Source organism: Narcine bancroftii, chromosome 2, assembly GCF_036971445.1.
Source record: "Narcine bancroftii isolate sNarBan1 chromosome 2, sNarBan1.hap1, whole genome shotgun sequence".
Taxonomy (NCBI): domain Eukaryota; kingdom Metazoa; phylum Chordata; class Chondrichthyes; order Torpediniformes; family Narcinidae; genus Narcine; species Narcine bancroftii.
In genome coordinates, this window is record NC_091470.1 from 165,269,644 (window position 1) to 165,292,345 (window position 22,702).

Sequence of the window (22,702 nt, forward strand, 5' to 3'; positions counted from 1 at the left end):
GGTTCAATGGACACTTTAGTGGGAGACCAAAAGTAGCTGCTTTCACTATTTATGTCAAAAAAAGTATCTACATTTTTTTGAATCCAGTACATGTACAGGCAAAGTTGCTTTAACTAGATTGAGCATCTTGGATCGAAGGGGGAGTGGTATCTTTTGAATATTCTGGACTTGATGGACAGACAAGATGGTTGCCAGTTTCCTTGAAAAGACCTCGATCCAGACGCACTAAATACACTGGACATCATTTGTATTTTATGGATTTTGGGCTGCTACAGAAATCACCTTAAAAATTTCTAACCAAATAGATACAACCTATTTTTGTGATTTCCTGTCATATTTTAAGACAACATCAAGTATCCAAAGTCATGTCAATGAAAATTCATTTTCTGCATTCACACTTGGACTTCTTCCCTGCTGATCTTGGTGCCATCAGTGACATTGAGACTATGGAAAAGGGGTATCAGGGCAACTGGAAACCATTGGTGCTGGCCGACTATTGTTTGGCATCAGATGCTGAGTACAAATGAAAATCAGCGGCAAAACATTTTTAAGTCAGTTGAACTAATGCAATGTGTCAGCGTCATTATGCAATTAAACATTCAAAATGCCATAAAAGTTAATTTAATGTTTCTCCAACTTCTGACATGATAGAGACAGTCTGAAATTATCTTTGTGTTCAGCTATCTTAATCCCCAATGTCTTTTCAGGAAGCATACCTTTTCAAAAAGAGATTCGATGACCAGTGATATCATTTGAATGAGTATGCTCCCGTCATGTCATACCAGAAAATAAAAATCAAAGGTATCAGGAGAGAGGGAGATGTACAAAAGAAGATGCAGAATAATCTGCAGAACTTGATACACTGCAATTACATCCAGCTGCCACCAACTGTGCTGTAATAAAACACATATAAATCCTGGAAGAACTCAGCAGCTCTTGCAGTGTCCATCTGAGCTCTTCTTCAAGGTATCAGCAAAAAGCAGACCGGCATCTTAATCAAAGACTAGAGAGAAAAGGGGAAGGATGAAAAAGGTCTAGACCAACAGCTAAAAGGTGTTAATTGGATATGATAAAAGGTCAGAATTTATTTTGACTTTGTGAAAGGAGATAGAGGGGAAAGGTGGGGGGGGGGGGGGAAGAGAGAGAGAGAGAGAGAGAGAGAGAGAGAGAGAGGAGAGAGAGAGAGAGAGAGAGAGAGAGAGAGAGAGAGAGAGAGATGATTTAGGGGAAAGAAAGGGAGGGGGGGGGTTCATAACAAAACCAGAGAAGTAAATGCTAATGCCATCAAGTTAGAGGGTGCCAGTCAGAAGATGACACTGTTCCTCCAATTTGCGGATGATCTCAGTCTGGCGGTGCATGAGACCATGGACAGACATGTCAGCAAAGGGAATGGGATGGAGTGAATTGCCACTGGGAGATCCACACGATTGCAGTGGAGAGCCAAGGTGCTCAACGAAGCAATCTTCTAGTTTGCGCCCAGTCTCTCTGAAGCAGAGCACCGGATGCAGTAGATGACCCCTGCAGATTCACAAGTAAAATGCTGCCTCACTTGAAAAGACTGCAATGCCTGAATCCTGATGAAAGGCTCCTGCTTTTTCAACACCCCTTTACAACTCCACAGTAACTTCCTTCTAGCAATCTCACGAATCACTCGACTTGGATTTCAGAAGCTCTGGAGCAGTTTTGGCGGACTTTGCAGTTGATCGTTCAGTTCAAGTTCATTAAATCATAAAACCCTGAGCACCTTCAGAAGTCTACATTTATACAGTTAAGTATGAAATCCTGGAGATGCTCTCAGTGATTTCCTGCTCACTCAAAAATAAAGCAGGCACCTCATAGCTTCTTGCTTTGTGATCAAAGGGAATGAGGGAACTATTCTTAGTTGGGGGAATGCCCCTTTGTCTGATGACATACAATTGTAATGAAGTTCTAAGCCATAACTAAAGCACAATCGAATGAAGAGCACTACTTTTATAAAAACTGTACTTCTCTTAAGAGACATACTTCAAAAAAAAAGCAAAGTATAAAATTATTTTTCATAAATTCTTCACAAAATCTCCAATAATCCACTACCCAGTTGTTTGGATATCCTTGCTCACCAGGGCCCCATTTCCCACAATCCCTTTAAATGTACATTTATTACCGATTAACAACTAAAAAAGTGGTTTGAAAGTGGGCTGGATATTAACATTTAATAATCCTGAAGATAACCCAATCTAGCAGCATCTAAAACCTGAAGGTGCTGGATTATAGGAGACTTCCTGTCCATTATTTTCACTTGCCTTCCAATTTTTATTTGTGTTGATTAAAACTATCAAGGTATTAGTTCAAAGTTGTGCTTTTTGCTTTGAAACTGCAGTGTAGTTATTCCATTTTGGAATGCTTTATTATAATGCTCCAAAACTCCTTGAATACTCACTGTCCATGAGCCTCCAGTTTAACAATGGGTCATATACAAAGGCCTCAAGCACAGCCATGACACTGTCCCTGTGCTCTCGAAGCACTTCCATCACCGTGTGGCATGTAATTCGATAGTTCCCATCCAACCCGGTTACCTGAGGAGTAGCAACAAGTGGATAAAGGAGGTGGAATGAGGTACAAATCATATAACAATTACAGCGCAGAAACAGGCCAGTCGGCCCTTACCTAGTCCATGCCAAACACCTTCTCCCATCTCGTCCCATTGACTCCCCACCCAGCTCATAACCTTCCATACACCTATCCAATTTTTCCTTCAATAATTTAAAAAAACTCAAGCCCGCATCTACCACTTTGGCCAGAAGCTCATTCCACACTCCCTTCACTCTGAGTGAATAAATTCCCCCTCACGTTTCCCCTATACTTTTCCTCCTTCAATCACAATCCATGACCTCTCGTTTAAATCTATCCCACTCACAATGGGAAAAGCCAGTCCTCAAGGAGTCTATCTGCACCCCCTCATAATTTTAAATGCCTCTGTCAAAGTTTGTACCTGACTGGATACCACATTTAACAATGAAATAATAACTCGGTTATAATGTTGTTTGCGAGGTTGGGAGGTTTTCCTGCTCTCTGATGAGAGTGATCCATGATGCTCACCTTGAGGTGCAGACCAGTTCTTAGTTGTAGTTCTGCATTAAAGATAACACCTCAGGCATTACAGGATTTTTCTATTGGGGAAAAAGATTTGCATGCATCCACTTCTTGAAAACTAAAACTGAATAAATTACAAAAACAGTACAGGAGGAAGCTAGCCCTTGATCAGAGGGATCGCTGACAGATTTGTCCCACACAAGAGCGGGGTAGCAGTGAAGTAAAGTTTGATTAGGTCACCAACTATACAACCGTGTTCCAGATGGCAGGCAGTGCTGAAGGACATCAGCTGATAAATACAATACAGGAATCTATGTTATCAGAACACATCTCAGTTCGAGAACAGCCATTCTCAAAAGCTGGCCCCTGGGGGATCATAAAATATTTTTATGTAGTCGGTAGGGGAGAAGTATGGTAGAAGACAACTAAATTTGACTGCTTCACAGCAAATGGGGGGGTGGGGGGGGGGCATAAACTCTGAACAGAGTCCTAAGAGGGACAAAGGCAAAAGCAATGGCTGTTCTAGATAACAAAGGAATGGCCATACCTCCATGGCATTGGTTAGCATCCTGGTCAGTCTGAATGGAATCTTCTCTGGGAATTTCTCCCTGGTCATTGCAACCTGTGAAAAGATGAACACTGAAATGATGCACTGGTGAAAACTGACAAGATTCATCCTTTTCCCTGTTTGCCTCGATCGGTTTCCTATTGTTAGATAACTGACCCTTGCTCCGTTCTCCCACTCACTGGTAGGTATCATTATTCAGTTGGTACATCCACATCCATTGCAATTTGTCCCGTCAGGACAGGTCAGGGAGGTAAACTAGAAAATACCCAGAGCAGCACCCAAAGGTGTTGGAGCAACTCAGCAGGTCACGCAGCATCGACAGGAAGTAAAAGTCAGCCCCAAAGGAGGGCTCAGGGCCAAAAACTTTAACTGCCTCTAACTTCACACCGATGCAGTGTGACCTGCTGAGTCGCTCCAGAATTTTTGCGAACTGCAGCTCAGGGATGATCCCACTTTTCCCGTGCAACACTCGGGGAAATCCTGTTGGAGACCATTCCGCGATTGCTCTTTGACACATGGCCATCTGAGATCAGATCGGATGAAAGTACAACGATTATTCTAGTCACAAGGCTCTCGTTGAACTGACTTTGCACTGCTTTAGAAAATACCACACTCAATTTGTATTTGACGCCCCCTCATAATGGGGGTATAATAGCCTGCTCCCAGAAAAAAATAACCTACTTCAAAACAATCACCAAAGTCGATGTGTAAGATTTTTCCACTTAGCCTATCCAACATCAGGTTTGATGGATGTCTGTGAAAAAAAAAAGGAAAACATACAGGTTCTGTTAGATTTCCTGGGGAAAACAGCAATGGATTCAAACAGAGTCACACCATGGATGCTGGAATCTGGAGCAACAAACCACGGCAGCAGATTTCATCAGGTTTTACAATGTACAAGGATTATCAAACACGAGATCAGAGAATAGATGAATGAACAGGATGATTGAGCATTTATTTCTCGCATCCCAATTTCCTCAAAAGGGATCCACCCTATAGGCCAGGAAACCAGTGGCTCTTTTAGCATGCACGCTTCTCGATCCGGGTTAGAATCTGGCAATCTTCTGAAAGGAGTTTGTATGTTCTCCCAGTGTCTCGGTGAGTGTCCCCTGGGTGCTCCAGTTTCCTCCCACCCTCCAAAAATGAACAGGGTTTGTAGGTTAATCGGTGCATTTGAGCGGCGCAGTCTTGGCCTGCTTCATGTAGTATCTGCATCTCCAAAATTAAAAATAAAAGCAGGGGTAGCCAGTGTTCCTCTTCCTCTCACTAAATGTGGCATAATCAGAAGAACAATTTGGGATTGATAAAAATTGCAGGTCTAATCTCTACCCTTGCTTGGTATTATGATGGTAACTCCAAAGGCAATTGGATTAAGTAGGGTGGACAATTGGAACCTCTTACCTGTCTCCTAGCCCGAGAATGTAGCCCACCATTGACATCACAGCTAATGAACGTGTGTAATTGGTCCTTCGGTCAAACCACACCTTCGGAGTGCCAGAACACAGAAAAACGTTTATCAACTCCTCACAAGCAAGTGAATGAAATTTACAAAAGGATTTGGAGCAGCCACGCTTATTTGAAATCGTAAATATTCAAGACCGTGCACTTGGTTTTTAGTATATTCCATGATTCTCCATAAAAAAAAAATGAGAAGCAAGTTCAGACCAAACTTCAGTTATCTTTACCATACATAATTCATAATCTATGCCAACCAGGTGCAATTCATCCCCAATATTTACTCTGAGAAGAACCTTGAGACATCAATGAAAAAGTTCTGAAGGCACACAGGCAGCAATGGAAACAGAGGGAACAGCATGTGTTGTACTCTGCAAACATCAAGGAATCATTTCTACAGCTCAGTTTCCAGAGGTAGTGGGCAATTCGAATGGAGTGCTTTGTCCAGGCAGATGTTCGTTGTGTTGCATGATAGAGGTATACAGTTATACATCACAGGAACAAGCCCTTCACTCCATCACATCTATTTCAACCATTACACCCATTGATTCCAAGCCCTGAAACATATGGACCACAAGGACATAGTTAGACTACTATTCATTGACTACAGTTCTTCCTTCAACACAACAGTGCTAAATAAACACATCCCCAAACTCCATGACCTTGGCCTCACCACCCCTCTGCAAGAGATCCATGTCCTCCAGTCTGCAATCAATGAAGATTCCTGACAGTTTCCTCCATGATCATCCTCAACACTTTGGCTTTGTACTCAGTCCCCTACTGTACTCTGTGTGTACCCATGACTGTGTGGCCAAACACCATTCCAATGCCATCTATACATTAGCAGATGACACCATCTGTACTGGCAGAACCTCTGACAATGACGTACAGAAAAGAGATAGAGGGAATAGTGGCTTAAGTGCCAGGACAACCATTTCTCCATCAATGTCAACAAGGCCAAGGAACTGGTTCTAGATTTCTGGAAAACAGGTGGAGCTCACTCCCTGGTCCACATCAACGGTGCTGAGGTGCAGAGTAGACAGCTTTAAATCTCCAGCCTCGTAATGTCAACATAATGAGCAAGAAAGCATACCTTCGACAAATGCACCATTTAACATATTCCGTTGGAGTGCATCACTGCATGAGATGGGAATTGCTCTGCCCAAGACTGCAAGAAACCATTGAGTTGTGAATGCAGCTCCCAGCAACTCACACACCCTTCTCCTCCATCTCCACCTTGTGCTGCCAACAGATTAAAAGATTCATCCCACACTCTGAAAGAGGAATCACAAGAGTGAGACCATCCAACCTCAGATTCAAGGACAGATACATTCCTGCTGTTATCAGACTCTTGAAATAGCCATTGAGCCACTCTCTCTGTATCTCTTCCAACATATCTCTCAGATATCCTTTAAAGCTCCTCTCCCTCTCACCTTAAACGGTGTCCTCTAGATTTAGACACCTCTGTCTTGGGAAACGTGCACTGGCTATCCATCCTGTCTTTGCCTCTCATAATTATATGTACCTCTATCATGTCCTCAGCCTTTATTGCTGCAAAGACAGCCTCAGCCTATCTAGTCAACCCTGATTACACCAACAATCTTTTCTGTACCTTTTCTAGCTTAGTAGCCATCATTCCTTCAGCCAGGTGACTAGAATTGGCCTAATCAACATCTTGTTCGAATTCCGGAGGAGTTTGTGCGTTTTCCCCCTCCCGAGTCAGTGAGGGTTTCTCCAGAGCCCCTGGTTTCCTCCCGCTGCTCCAAACATGCCGGGGTTGCAGTTTGATTGGGTGGCATGGGCTTGTGGGCTGAGAGGGCCTGTTACCATGCTGCATGTCTAAATCAAAATAACTCTGTTCAACACCACTCCACCCTACACCCCCAGGGCTCTCAGAATCAGAATTTATTATCATGAACAAGTCACGAAATTCATTGCTTTGTTGCTGCCTCGTTGTGCAAACATTCATATAAGCCACTTTACAAAAATAAATTTAAAAACAGTCAAAGTGAGGCAGTATCTTTGGTTCACTGATCATTCAGGAATCTGATAGTAGTGGGGAAGAAGCTGTCCTTGAGCTGCTGAGTGCTCATGTTTAGGCTCCCGTACCTTTTTCCTGATGGTGGCAGAGTGAGGAGGGCCTGGCCAGGGTGGTGGGGGTATTTAAGGATAGAGGCTGCTTTGTTAAGACACTGCTTCTCGTAAATGTCCTCGATGGAATGGGATCTGATGCCTGTGATGTCACAGGCCTAGTTTACAATCATCTGGAGTTTTTTCTTGACTTGAACTTAGGCACCTTCAATGCAACCAGCCAGAACGCTCTTCAAGGTACACCCATGGAAATTTTCGAGAGTCTTTGGTGACATATCGAATCTCCTCAAACACCTCACAAAATATAACCGCTGGCGAGACTTCTTCATGATTGCATCAACACGAAAGCTCCAAGACAGATCCTCGGAGATGCTGACACCCAGTAATTTGGAGTTCTTGACCCTCTCCATTACTGAACCCTCAATGAGGACTGGATTGTGTTCTCCTGACTTCCTTCTGAAATCCACAATCATCTCCTGCCATTCATAGTGAACACCCTTGCCCTCAATTAATTTTGCATGGCGCATTGCTTCGCACTTATCCAAGTTAAAACTCAGCTGACAATCCATTTGCTCACTTTCCCAGTTGATCCAAATCTGTTAAAATCTTCAATATTTCTTTAATGTCCATGAAATCACTAGTATATACTATTTGCTTTCAAAGTATCCTATGCTGTAATGTTACTTTTGCATTATATAACCATGTAAAGTTTAAAAAAAACTACAGGCACAGTTCAGGTACTGGAGATCCTTGTGGGGCCAAACTGGAACCGGAGCTGGAAGCCATGAGGTACAAGATGGCGGTGGAGGATCGTCGCAGGAAAAGAAAGTGGCTGTTGAAGTGAGTCTGGCCAAGAACATGGTTGTCGAGCTAGAGAACAGCAGAGATTGCAGATGGGTAATTTGACAAAAGAAGAGAAGAGAGCAGCAGTCAATGAAGTTCAAGTCAAACTGGGAGGTCAGGAACTGGAGCGGGAAGCCATAGGCACAAAGTAAAGTCAGAGTTAGTCTCCTAGTGTAACAAAACTGGTACTATAAAATGAGCACACTAATTTGTGGCACTTATGTTTACCTAGTGATGTCAAATCGTTCACATTTGACATCAACTGTACAATTATCAATCCTGAAAAAGTGTTTGGTTATGGAACGATGGGGGGAAGAAAAGCCCTGTACAAATCAAGATAATGTACCAAAATAATTCAATGGGGATTAGTTGCAATACTCAAGGCAAGCTGATTTAGCTATTGACAGACACTGACACAAGAGTTATCAGATGCTGAGTACAAATGAAAAACATTTTTAGGTCAGTTGAATTAATGCAATTTGTCAGCACCATTATGCGATTAAACATGCTAAATTCAATAAAAGTCCATTTAATGTTTCTCCAACTACCTAACGTGATGCAGTAAATCTGAAATTATGTTAACCTTGAAGTTGTCTATCTCATAAGCCCCAATTTTTTTTTCAGGTCGCAACCTTTTTGAAAAAAAAATGTTGTCCAGTATAATTTAGGACAAGTGAGTCATTTTCATTTGACAGTTTTCATTTGTGGAACCTGACATCAAAGTTGAAAGATTAGGTGGGTCATATATCAGTTTTTGGTGAGAAACAAAAATTGCAGTCAAAGGAGAAGGTGGGCAACAGGCAACCTGTGAAAGAGAAAATCCAGCTGACACTGATGTTGCCCAGCATCTGACTTCTCGAGTAAAGAGTTCCATTGGATAAAGTCTTGTGAATTTCACTTGCCATTGCTTTAGCTTCAGATTATGAATGTTTACGGAGAGAGAGAGAGAGAGAGATCAGCTCATTGAATGGTGGAACAACAACAACCTTGCGCTCAGCAGCACCAAGGAGATGATTGTGGACCAGGAGGAAGTCAGGAGAACACGATTCAGTTCTTATCGAGGGCTCAGTAGTGGAGAGGGTCAAGAACTTCAAATTCCTGGGTGTCAACATCTTCGAAGATCTGTCCTAGAGCCTCCATGTTGGTGCAATCATAAAGAAGGCTCGCCAGCGGTTATACTTTGTGAGGTGTCTGAGGAGATTCGGTATGTCAATGAAGACTCTCGTAAACTTCTGCAGGTGTACCATGGAGAGTATCTTGGCTGGTTGCATCACTGGCTGGTATGAAGGCGTCAACTCAAACTCCAGAGGGTTGTTAACTCAGCTCCCGACATCATACACATCAGACATCATAGACACCAGACTTCACTCCACTGAGGATATCTACATGAGGCGGTGTCCTAAAAAAGCAGCCTCTATCCTCAAATTCCCCCAGCACCCAGGCCATGCCCTCTTCACTCTACTACCATTGGGAAAAAGATACAGGAGCCTAAAGACTCAACGGCACAAGGACAACTTCTTCCCTGCTTCCATCAGATTCCTGAATAATCAATGAATCAAAGACACTGGCTTACTTTTCGTTCACTATTAATTTTTTTAGTAATGTTGTAAGTTGGTTATAATATGAATGATTTGCACACTGATGCTGCCACAAAATCCCAAATTTCATGAGTTGTTCGTAACATTAAATTCTGATGTTTATTTTAAATTCGCCTCAAAAGTAACAACATATAACCGCTTACAGCACAGAACAGGCCAGTTCGGCCCTACTAGTCCATGCCGTAACATATCCCCACCCTCCTAGTCCCACTGACCAGCACCCGGTCCATACCCCTCCAGTCCTCTCCTCTCCGTGAACTATCCAGTCTATCCTTAAATGTAACCAATGATCCCGCCTCGACCACGTCTGCCGGAAGCTCATTCCACATCCCCACCGCCCTTTGCGTAAAGAAATTTCCCCTCATGTTCCCCTTATAATTTTCCCCTTCAATCTTAAACCATGTCCTCTAGTTTGAATGTCCCCCACTCTTAATTGAAAAAGCCTATCCACATTTACTCTGTCTGTCCCTTTTAAAATCTAAATCACCTCTATCAAGTCCCCCCTCAATCTTCTACGCTCCAGAGAAAAAAAGCCCCAGTCTGCACAACCTTTCCCTGTAACTCAAACCTTGAAATCCTGTCAACATTTTCGTGAATATGATTCTTCTTTTTTGAAAAGGGGGACTGATTTACATTTTCCTTTATCCATTGATCATTGGATGCGTTAAGAATTCACAAAGGTATTCAGTTTAAAAAAAAAACTATATCCTCTATTATGAAGAAGCAATTCCACGGTAGGGTAGATTGTATTGCCTATAAAGATTGGGCATTTAGATGAAGATCAAATATTAATATAAAAATATGATTATTATTATAAAACTCCTGTTATCTAGAATTCAAGGAACCAGCAAAAAAAACAATTGTAGAAAATAAAAGGTAAATAACAGGCAAGTTCTTGACCTTACCATTAGTTCGCCAATCTACGCAACACTCTCTCATGCAATTGGAAAATTCACTTCTAAGCTATCTACCAATCCCAATAGGTGCCAGATACCAGGGGTTTTACTGAATTTGTTTTCAGAAAACACGCCTAACTCAACGCAGAATTAATCTACGAAACGACCTATTGAACAAAGCAGTACCTCAGAGCTAGGACTCTTTAACCACAATAACTTGGCCAAATCATCTCCCGCGGTATTGTTCACTGCATGCTCGAAGACTTCAACTTTCTGCATCAGAGTGAGATGATCATAGTCTGGAGCCATCTGTCCAAAAGAAAACAAATCGTTCAATAAATTCATATCAGTGAAGAGCGAGTTTGGTTTAGAAATGGGCAGAAAATTAAGGGAAGCATTTGGAAAATGCCAACAATTCCGCCCCCCCCCCCCATCCCCCCAAAGGTGGCAATTTTCCTGCACTTTGAACTTATGAATTTGATCTATTTGATGCACTTCTGAAAGATATTAATATCTCACTTGGTATTCTCAGGGCCTGCCATCTTGATGACATGGACAAATACACTCAGTCTGGATAAACACAGGGGCTATATTCATGAGCTTCACCTTTCCAACAAGCCTATCCACCTTCAGGTGATCTGTCACCCACTTTCAATCCTCTCCTTCCACTGGTTTCTATTCTTTTAAAATTTTAAACAAAAATATTTACAACATGGTTGAGGGTGGAGGAGGCGGGGTGGGGTCGGGGGGGGGGGGGGGTGAGGAGGGGGAGGGGGCGGAGGAGACCATGGATGGAAATGCTGGGGTGGGAATGGTGTGTGGAATTACAAGTGGTTGGCCACTGGGAGGCTCCTGCTAATGCAGAAAACTCAACAAAGTGAAGGGGCTCAACAAAAATTTCTCTCATTTTATGCCCAGCCTTTGAGGAAGAGGAGGCCTCAACAGGAGCACCAGATGCAATGGATTACCCTGAGCAAAATGACAGGTGAAGTGTTGCTTCACTTGGAAGAACAGTGGTGATGGAAGGGGTGTGGATGAAAGTGTAGCATCTCTTGAGGTTATAAAGCATCTCACAGCCCGTGGGAAGATGCTTTTCCCATTTAGTTAGTGTGAAAGCAAATGGACTTTTGAAATAAATTGCCAGGCTCACTTACTCTGAGCATGATGCGGTGCTCAATGTTCAGCAGAATCTTCTTCTTCTCACGATAGTCTCGAATGAGGGCGTGCAGAGTGTCGCAGTGTGGGACCCAGCCAATCAGACCAGAGTTTGTGGACAGAGGAATGACAGCGTACCTCTGAATGCTGGAGAAAAATAAAATACAGAAGTGAAACATCTAACCCTCTCCATTTTATCCCCAAACAAAGCACTTTAACAATAAACTTTGAAAGTGACAGGTGGTGTTTGGCATGGTGGGCCTTCAATGGTTAGGGCAGCAAATGCTATTGTACAAGACCAGAGTATTGTGCACAACTTTGGTCGCCCAGCTATCAGGATGGGCTTGGAAGGATACAGTTGGAAAGGGTGCAGAAGAGATGCAGAAAAATGGTGCCGAGGCTGGTACATTTTAACCATATATCCATTTACGGAGCGGAAACAGGCCAGGTTGACCTTTCAAGTCTGCAACCTTCAGTGTTTTTTTAAAAAACTTGTTATAGCTGGGTGATGCAGATTTTTATTCCCGAACAAACTCACGAGGCTCGTTTTATCTTCCTCATGCAAACATGCGCCCTCCGCACATCGCGCGGCCCTGCTGGGGAACCAGTACAAGCCTGAACTCATTTCATTTCAGTCAGCAGAGAGCATGGAGGCCTCACTGTGGGCTGCGAAAATTTGGGTGACCAAGCTCATGAGATTGGGCTCATGTTTCCTGTATTACGTCTCGTAAATTGGAACCTACCTTGCGGGTTGACGGACAAGTTTGAATTATAAAGAGAGACTGGATCGACTGATGGGTACGTGGAACAAGCTGCTAGAGGAAGTGATAGAAGCGGGAAATAAGTGTATTGTTCAGAAGACATTTAGAGGAAATAGGCACATGGATCGGAAAGAGTTAGAGGAACATGGGCTGGACACAGGCAAATAGGATTAGCTTGGTCTGCATGGATGAGCCGGTATCTATGCTGTGGAACGATGGCGCGAGGTTGTATTCAGACCCCGCCCCCAGTCCAATTTTATGGCTGATGCAGTATTAAAAATGTAACCATTTTCCTTCATGAATTCTGATCCTCAACTTTTCAGTCTCCACTTAAAAAAAACATGTTGCACTTCTGAATCTTTTTAAACACAATAGGTCACCGATGTGAATTTAAATTTTAGATTTAGACCTACTGCACTGTAACAGGCCCATGAGCCCATGCTGCCCAATTACACCCAATTAACTACAATCCTGGTATGTTTTAAGGCTGGGAAGAAACCAGGGCCCTCGGAGGAAACCCACGCAGACAATGGGAATTTCATGACTCGTTCGTGACAATAAATTCTGATGTTTATTTTAAATTCACCTCAAAAATAATGACACGATTCTGCTTTTTTGAAAAGGAGGACCCCTTTATCTCTTGATCACTGTAAAGCCCCTGTTCACTGGCGCTGTAACAGCACTGCATTATCCGCTACACTAACCATGCCATGATGTGCAGCCTCCACTTTTATTCTCTACCCAACCTTCTAGCGAATACATTTTCTAATTTTATTTTAATCGTCTACATTGCTGGGTTGGCCAATGTCATTACTGCACGGCCCCAGCAAGCTCTTCAGCAGAGCAGTCAATATCCTATTGCTGGTTTGACACACTCATCCACTTTTCCAGTTAAGGGGGGGGGGGGGGAACGGCATCAAATCGTGATCCTGAAGCTAGTCTGACACACTCATCTACTTTCGTTCTAGGGTGAATCAATCCGACTGCAAATGAGCATCTTCAGCTGAGCTGCTCGACAGAATCATACCACCGGCAAACATTGCAGCCACATTTCTCACAGATCTCTGAGAGATAGTGATCAAAGGTCAGTGAGATTGGTATCATTTTTCCTCCTGTAACTAGACCACAGGTGCATCCGCATTTCTGAACACTGAACCTTTCCTGCAGGTGTCCCACACACAGCAATGATACTGTCCACAACACAGTGAAAGACTGGAAGGAAATAATACTTTGATCCCTTGCAGAACATCGCTGCTATTGTTTCTAACAGAATGCTTGAACTTATAACCCGGAGCATTCTGTCAATAAGCAATTCAAAATGACAGTGCTGCAGATGGTTAAGCCGCTGATCTGTCATGTCAGATATCCAGGTTCATCCTGACCATGGCAGCTTGTACTCCCGGCTGGTTTCCTCAAAGTATTCCTCTTTTCTTCCACACCCCAGAGCCAAGCAGGTTGGCGCATTAATCTCTCCGAGTGGATAGGTGAGGGGTAGAATCTGAGCGCAGCTGATGGGAATGTGGGACAATAAAAACAAATGGGAATAATGTAAGAATAGAGCAAATGATTGGTGTGGACTCAGTGGGCAGAGGGTCCTGTTTCTGTAAACGTGACTCCAAAACAATACACCAACGTAAATCTAACTCCATTCCAAAAAAAAACATTGGAATGGCTAAAATGGAAGGAAAAGTCCATGAGAGCTGACTTTTGGCAACTACTACACCTTTGAATACCTGAGGTTCTTCCGCAGAGAGGCCGGATCATTCGCCAGCAAGGTGTTGACCAACCCGAAAAGTTGCATCACCCTCTCGTCCTGACGCAGGTCTTCGTGGCCTTTCAGTAAGAACATGAATTCATGGCCATTACTTCCTAAAGGGAAACATACATTATTTTGTTAAATTCAATTTTAGGAGGAGGTTTGGGGTGGGGAGGGGGGAGAGGGCGGGTGGTGGTGGTGAGGAGAAAGAAAGATAAAGCTTTACAAAGGTTTGAAGAGCATCGGGAATGTTGGTAGGGTTGGCCATGAATGGGCAAGGTCAGAATTCATGATGGGGGGGGGGGGTGAGGGCTGGGATAGAGAAAGGTAGCAATTGGATGGATGGGGGTGAGGGAGGGATGCTTTCAGATATCTTCACTGCTCTCTCTGGGAGATACTGTTCCCTTTTGTTGGAGCATTTCCGGATTTCTAGCACAACTGCACAACATCAAGTGGGGCTTCAAAGTTCATTGTGGAATCAAACGTTCATCCCGTCTGCCCCTCTGCAACTGGATCGTTGACTTCCCCGTCATCAGATCCCAATCAGTGTGGAGCACCTTGCTGTTAGTTTACTAGAACTCAACCTCAAGTATCTGGGAAATTCACTTAACTGGGATCTACCGATATCCATTGGTGTTGAATACCAGGGGTTTTACTGTAGTATCCCCTTCATCATATTGCATTCTCCATAAAAAATAAAACAGCAGAAGCTGCTTTGTATCAAGATGCTTCATAAACATTCAAGACGAGTAAGAACAAGAGAAGCTAGTCAAAAATTGATAATTTGAGAGAGCATCTTGTTCTCACCCATGATGGTCAACTTCCTTGGTCGCTGTTTGGAGGTGATGACCTGGAGGGAAGGAGCTATTGATTGAATCCGGATGATTGGCTGGTTCGGATCATAGGTACCCGGTACAGCCAATTCTTGATCACGACACATTAGCAGTTTAGGTGACACATACTGGAGTTCAAGCGACGTGAGCTGGACAGAAATATAGAGTTCATTTCAATAATTGCTAATTATATAATTAAATTTCAGCATACTTCCATGAATGTACCCAAAACAAGAAGTGGTCGATATTGTTGACTCATGCTGCTGAGGCCTTGCATTAAAATAACAGAACATCGCATTAATTTAATCGTTTTAATGTCCCACTCACGTCAACATCAGAAGGGCACATATTAGATACAGTGAAACCCAGAAATGCTCCATAATTAAATTTCATTATGTGATTCTTTCCAACCTTGTAGCTCAATCTCTCAATGACCTGGTTATGATTTAATTAGAATTGTGGACTCTTTTTATTGGTAGAAACTTTGGCCAAAAACAAAGTTGAATGCTACAGTGAGCAAACTCAGAGTTATAGTTTTGAAATTTGGCGTTAAAGATTCAGCTGTTACAATGACTTTGCCATTTAAATTACTGCAACACAGCGATCTAGTGTGGCTTTTAAGTATATTTTCTTGCTCAGTTAGCAGTCGTTCCCTAAGTGTCAATACTATTCGACAAGCACAAACAATGCTTTGTGCGAGGACACAAGACTCACCTGGGGAAGCTGTTTAGAAATGCGTCGGAACACATGATAGTAGAGGTCCCATGCTTGGGTGAGGTCTTTTACATTTCCTGATCTCATGTACTTTCTGCACCATTCTTGGGCCTCCATTAAGTCCCTGCCGTATGCCTGTTAAAAGATCATTTTGTCAAATAAAAACAGATCTCCAGGAATCGATACTTTGATCAAACATTTTGTTCATGATATTGTCTTGTGCTCTGGTGGAAACAAAATAAGAGCTTTAAACCGATTCGGATATTTAAGATGAAAAATATTTCCCCTGATTCTTAGAAAGTTTTAACAGTAGTCATTTCTGAAATATTCATTGATTTTTCGTGGAGACGGGGAAGGTATAGGTTCATAGCATTTCAAATTGCAACTGGAATGCTGTATTTTAACAGCCATTGTTCAGCATGTTCAAAATGCAGTGTGTAAATAGCATTCAACAGCACGCCATTCACTGGAGGGAAAGGCTCAAAATTTGAAATAAAAGGAAAAATTGTCGGAGGCCCTTTTAAGAGGTCAAGCAGCATCCAAGGAGAAAGAAACACAGTTAACTTATCAGGTCGGTGATTTCATTCATTGCATCCAGCTAAAAAAATAGTCTTGACAAGTGAAACAAAAACGACAGCTGCCAGAAAGATGAAATAACACAGAAAATGTGAGAGACGTTCAGCAAGTCAGGCAACATTTGTGGAAAGAGATGATGTTTCAAGTTAAAATTCCCTTCATCAAGCCAGTATTTACATTCATGCATTGAAAAAAAAAGACACAACTTTTATTTAAAAAATCAGAACATCTCCAGCACGCTTTCTTGCACAGCCCCCATCATTGCCCTGTTCTTTGTTTAAACCAACTCGTCATATAAACCACTAGGTGGCAGGTTACTCTGGCAAAACAACAAGGTCGTTCTCTAAACCCCAAATGCTTCAAGGGTTCCTTGTTTTATCCCAAGCCACATGTTGAATTCTGACATGCATGCATTTTCACCGTTTCTTTAACTATTAATAAAAATCTTCCCCCCCCCACCCCCTGCATTTTCCCTTTCCTTTCTTGTTCAAGCAATTTGTAGGCGTGATGTCAGAACTTAAAAGAGGTTGGGGACTGAAAAATGCTCATCATTGTTATTTTATATTTTCTGACCAAAAATGCAGAAGCTGTTGGTTTAAACTAAACATGGAATGACTTCAGCAGCAGCTTCAAAAAGGAAGAGTGGAAATAATGTCGAAGAGAGATTTGAGAGACTAGTATTTGGTCCTGAAGGAGGAGAGAATCAAACTCAAAATTCAGCACACTTTATTCCAAAATTCCTTTTGTAAATTCTTCTGCCTTGCAACCTAAATTATTCATTCTTGAGCGTCATGGCTTGTGCAACACTGTTGCAGTGCCAGCGACCAGGTTTCAAAGCCAGGGCTGCCTGTGAGGAGTTTGCACGTTTTCCCTGCGTCTCGGCGCTGGTTCCCTCCCACTGTTCCACATGCAGGTCGACTGGGCACCACAGGCTCATGGGCTGAAGAGGACTGCAACTGGAAGAGATTTATTCTTTAAGTTACTTCACAAAGTCAGCTCACTGTAATTTGATCAGTACCTGGTTGAAGGAGGTTTCCTTGAGAGTTTGAGGTCCCCGTTCCATCATGGCATGTAGAGGCTCTAGAACCGCAAACATTCCTTTCACGTTCCTCTCTCCAAAGTAAAGTCTCGAAGCTTCCTCCAAGCCTTCATGCCACATCTCATGCCACAGAATGGCCACACGGATAAGTTCTTCACTTACCTGAAATATAATAGAAGTACACCATTTTTCAAAAAACTACTGCACTGATACTGTGTATCACCAGCAGAATCAATCATATTCAAACCAGCAAGGTAGCCTTCTTTGGAGAAAGGCATAGTATTATGTTTGGGCTTACTTCCTGATACACTCGAGTATGGAAACATTAAAAGGAACTTTGCAAACATTACAAGAACTCAGGTACAGAAGATTATTTGCCCTTTGAACCTGCTTTGCTACTCATCCATGTTGGCTCATCTTCCATCTCTCACACCATTTTCTTGAATCATCCCTGTATCCCTTGATTCATTTCATCTCCTGAAATCTGTCAGTCCCTATTTTGAACGAACAGTGTCTACATAACTCTTTAGGTTAAAAAAAAAACAAAGATTTGCCATGGCCTCCTTGAAAGAATTCTGCTTCATTGAGTTCGAAATCGTCTTTCCCTTACTCTGAGACATGACCCCTGGTTCTAGGCTTCTCATCCTGCCTAAGAATTTTGTAACCATCAGTGAGAACACCACTGGTTCTTTGAAAGAATACAGGTCCAGCCCATGATCTCTTTTCACATAGCTTCTTCCACTTGAGATTATGAAAGATAAAACCTAGAGGACATGGGAAAAGTTCAAAGGGAACATGAGGGGAACTTCTTCACGCAGAGAGTGGTGGAAGTGTGGAACAAACTGTCAGCTAAATTGGTAAATGCAGACTCTATTTTTGACATTCAAGAAAAAATTGGATAGGTACGTGGATGGAGCGATATGGTCCAGGCAGAATAATAGACTAGAAGTGATCTAGAGTTCTATGGTTCTAAGCCTACTATCCCTGGATCCTATGCAATGAACCTTCACCACACTTCCTTCACCACACTTCCTTCATGCAAGTAGAACCAAAACTGAACAGAAGTAGAATATTTCAAATGTCGTCTCACCAAGACCGCATAATTGAAGAAAAATTCATCACATTCCTTTCCCTCAAGGACTTCTAGTATGAAATTTTTAAAAAATTGTATCTACAAAACAGAAAACAGGGTCTTTGGCCCTTCTAGTCTTTTATTCTGCCTAATCCCACTGACCTGCACCCAGACCATATCCCTCCATCCTCGTACCTATCCAAATTTTTCTTAAAGGTCTACCTTTTTCCTCGGTATTCATTTCTGGACCATGTGATTTCCTGTACAATTAACGTTCTTCTTATGTCAATCCAAAATGATATGACCTGGACTTCATATTGGTTTCAGAATACCACATTTGCAGAAGATAACATTAGATTGTCAATTAAACTGTGCTCTTATCCAGCAGAGGTTCTGATTACACGTAATTCTTTGTCTGAACGATTACAAATGTGCAACATAAACTTGAATGTGTTTTATTTTGCCCAAGTACAAAAAGCATGTCTAAATGGTCATGCATTAGTCGTAGTCAACAGCCTAATCAGACTGTTCATGTACTATACGTTGTAAATCTTCCCAGGCTTCAACTGGATCCTCCATCACAGTGAAAATTAATCTAAGATACTACAGCCATTACAGGAAGAATAACATTTATTGATAGTGTTTTGCACATCAAATTCTACGGTGAGACGTGGTGCTAAAGAACGATCTCATTGCACAAAACAACCTTTCTGCTTTGACAGAAAGACACAACGCTGGAGAAAAATTCAGCAAGTTCAACAGTGTACTTCATATACCAAAGAAACATAACCAACGTTTCGGGCTTCTTCGAGGTATGGACAAAATGTAGGTAGGCAGCTGAACAAAATGGAGGTGGGGGGGAGCACAGTCCCATATGCAGAAAGTAATAGGTGGGTAAAGGGAGGGTGGGCACACCAGCTAAGGGGGAGTGAAGATGGCTCTGTGAATGGAGAGGGAAAGGGTGGAGAGCTGGAGGAAAGAAGAGGGATGGGGAAGAGAGGGGGAAATGGCGATTAAGCTAGCAGAAAGTGGGAAAGTTTCTTTTCTAGCCTCGAGTACACTGTTTGACCTGCTGAGTTTCTCCAGCATTGTGTTTTAACTTCAATCACTGTGTCTAATGACTTTCGTGTTTTACTTTCGGCTCCTTTTAGATTTAATGAAAGAAACTGTGCAGTATTTTTTTTTCCAATTTTGGGGAACAATTATTGCCATGTCATTGTGGAAAAAGGAAGATGCAAAACTTCCACTCCGATTAAAATGGAGAATTTGCTTACCATCATGGCCTGTTGCACCAGTGTGTTGCTATGTTCACACATATTCTTCAGGATTTTGTTAGCAGCACTATGTCGAGCAGGTGTAGTAGATTTGGATGCTACAGTAAGTGGATAAATCAATGCCTGTGGGTTAAAACAAATGGCACATCCATAAATGTAGAGGAAACCTGACAAAGGGCAAAGAACGACCCTTATTCAGTTTAGGCTACAAAGTAGACGAAAGCAGAAGGATCATCTCCTTATGATCAAACAAAAAGAGCCCAATTCTTTGTTGTCACACAGGAGACTCCATGCGCTGGAGTTTGGAGCAATAAACTCAGCAGGTCTCGAGCAGCATCAGTGGGAGAAAAGGGATTGCCGAGCTGCTGGGTCCTGAACCTTCATCGAGACTTGGCAGTTCCAGTCCGAAACATCCCCCAGCCCTTTTTCTCCCACTGATGCTGCTTCACCTGTTGAGTCGTTCCAGCAGATTGCTTGCTGTAATCCTCTGTTCTTGAATGACAATGTATAAAGGAGGATTCTAACTTTTGTTCGATACTTCTGTCACCTCTTCAGGACAAAATTAAGTGTAATTAATTTCTACACATACACCTTTGTGCAAGGTCAATAGTGCATAAGTATAATAGTTAAATTAAATACTGAGTTTCACTGAGTTCCATTTTAAGTATAATTTATAGCAAAATTCGCACTATAAATGCTGCTGTCAAACAACAAATTTTGTGAAATATCCATGAGAATAAATTCTGATTCTGACCATTCGTGCATCTTATTCAACAATGTCAAGAAGCATAAGGTGTGTTGATGTAAACACTTAAAAAAAAATACCATTTGTAGTCAGATAAATTAAATGCAATGTCTACAGACATAAAAGGAAATAACCATTAATTTGTCAAGAAGCATAAGGTGTGTTGATAACACTTAAAAAAAATACCATTTGTAGTCAGATAAATTAAATGCAATGTCTACAGACATAAAAGGAAATAACCATTAATTTGATTACCTGGGGATGGTATCTACCGATATCAGTCAGGAGCTGGTGAATAAGTCGCCCCACTAAAGCACGTGGAGTGTCAATCCTTGCGATGAGCTGGGGAATTACCTATACAAAGTACCATGTGAAAAAAAAATATGATAAGCAAACTTCAGTGAAAACACATTCCCTTCCTCCACTCTTGCTCACTTTTAGTGTCTTTTTACTGAAATTGCTTTCTCCAACTATTAGATATTAGTGATTTCAAGTTTTCAATGTTACCTGCTAATATTGGAAATGATCCCCCATCCTCAAGCAAAATTCCAGCAATGTAATCAATGTGGCGCTTTCAGCACAAAACCCTAATATAATTTCATACTACATCACAGGATGCCTCAGTCTGTTACATCACTAATTAACAGGGTGGTACTGTAGGCACTACGGTTAGTGCAATGCCATTACAGTATGAGCGATCCACATTTGACTCCAGTGCTGTCTGTAAATGGTTTTGCTCTGAAGTCCTCCCTCTTCCAAGGGGTTAGAACGTTAACTGGTCGTTAACTTGGGCAGCAAGGGCTCATGGGACGGAGGGCCTGTTACAGTGCTGTATGCTTAAATTAATTTCAAAAATTGCGTTGACACTGATTGTTTAAAATTGCAAGTTACAATATTTAACACTCATATGATGTGGTTCAGGAATCCCACAGCAGTGGTTCTAGCAAACATTCACCTGGAAATTAAACTTGCTGATGCAAAGCACCCCATCACCACCCCGCTAAAAAAAATATACAAGTTTTGTGCTTTCCAGTACAGCACATCATGAAGTATCTGATTTCCCCAATTATATCATATTCTTGCACGTCTTCTTGCATTGGGATCAGGTTGTGGAGTGAGGTGACGGCAGCATGTGCACTAGCAGATGTAAGGCAAACAAACAGAAAACAATCAGATTAAAAATGACAATTTAACAATTTTTCACTCTTCAACAGATTAAGAAGAACACAAATGCAAAACGAAGGAAACATTGATATTTCCAATGGGAAAATATTTTTATTCTATGGTGGTTATTGGGTCTGAAGAGCATCTGGAACATTTTAATTCACGGCCATGAAGAAAAGCCTCATAAATTTAAATTTAGAAATACAGCAGAGTATCAGGCCCTTTCGGCCCATGAACCTGTGTCACCCGATAACATCCAATTGACCTACAAATCCCCCAGTACATTTTTTGAATGGTGCAGGGAAACAAATACACCCAGAGGAAACCCATGCAGACAAGCGAAGAACGTACCAACTCCTTACAGTTAGTGCCGGATTTGAACGCCCAGTCACTGGTTCCGTAGCAGCATTGTGCCAACTGCTACATTAACCGAGATGCCCTTTACTATCTAGTAAAGTATTATCATACTGGTGTACATGCTGATGAAAGCAGTGAATCCCTCCACCTGAGTTGTAAACAGCTTATGTACCTGCAGCCAGGTGTCGATCTGAATAGTTTTGATCCCCTCAACCAGAGCTTCGTTCACATCAGGCCAGTGTCCATAATCAAACCACAGAGTTAGAACTCTATTTTTAAAAAAAAAGATCAGACATTAAATGCTTTACATTGCAAACTTAACTCTAGAAGCCATTTCAGAAGTAACTGCCGGAAAGTGGGATTATGCAGGCAAGCTCTTTGCCGATCGGAACAAGCTTAATGCTTTGAGTGGCCTCCTGTGTCATGACAGGGATATCCTAGTGGCCAACCATTTTAATTTTTCACCCCACTCCCACATGTCTGTCAATGGCCTCATGCACTGCCAAACAAAAGGCACCCATAAATTGGAGCAGCATCACCTGTCCACTCTCCAACCGGATGGCATTAACATGGACGTCCCCGGTTTCTGCTAGCCCACTCCCTGTTCTCCCTCTCTTCCCTATCCCTGCCTCCTTTTCTCCAGCTCTCCACCTCCCTCCATTAAGAGTCAACCCCCTCCCCATGTTGGCTGTTGTGCCCTCCCTCCCTTATCCACCTATTATCTCCTGCCTGT

The 22,702-nt window shown here is 42.2% G+C and overlaps 1 protein-coding gene across 7 annotated transcripts in view; it reads right to left on the bottom strand.

The window, feature by feature from the left end:
- Positions 1-22,702, bottom strand: part of mtor (mechanistic target of rapamycin kinase) — a 275,568-nt gene that overhangs the window by 7,987 nt on the left and 244,879 nt on the right. For all 7 annotated transcript variants that reach the window (XM_069919038.1, XM_069919040.1, XM_069919037.1 and 4 more), the window contains 13 exons: positions 22,142-22,238; positions 20,704-20,802; positions 19,704-19,826; positions 17,337-17,519; positions 15,743-15,877; positions 15,003-15,177; positions 14,173-14,308; positions 11,678-11,825; positions 10,710-10,832; positions 5,042-5,124; positions 4,322-4,394; positions 3,620-3,694; positions 2,420-2,555 (listed from right to left, as the gene is read on the bottom strand). In XM_069919038.1, the coding sequence (XP_069775139.1) occupies positions 2,420-2,555; positions 3,620-3,694; positions 4,322-4,394; positions 5,042-5,124; positions 10,710-10,832; positions 11,678-11,825; positions 14,173-14,308; positions 15,003-15,177; positions 15,743-15,877; positions 17,337-17,519; positions 19,704-19,826; positions 20,704-20,802; positions 22,142-22,238 (1,586 nt within the window). The remainder of the gene's footprint in view (positions 1-2,419; positions 2,556-3,619; positions 3,695-4,321; positions 4,395-5,041; positions 5,125-10,709; positions 10,833-11,677; positions 11,826-14,172; positions 14,309-15,002; positions 15,178-15,742; positions 15,878-17,336; positions 17,520-19,703; positions 19,827-20,703; positions 20,803-22,141; positions 22,239-22,702) is intronic.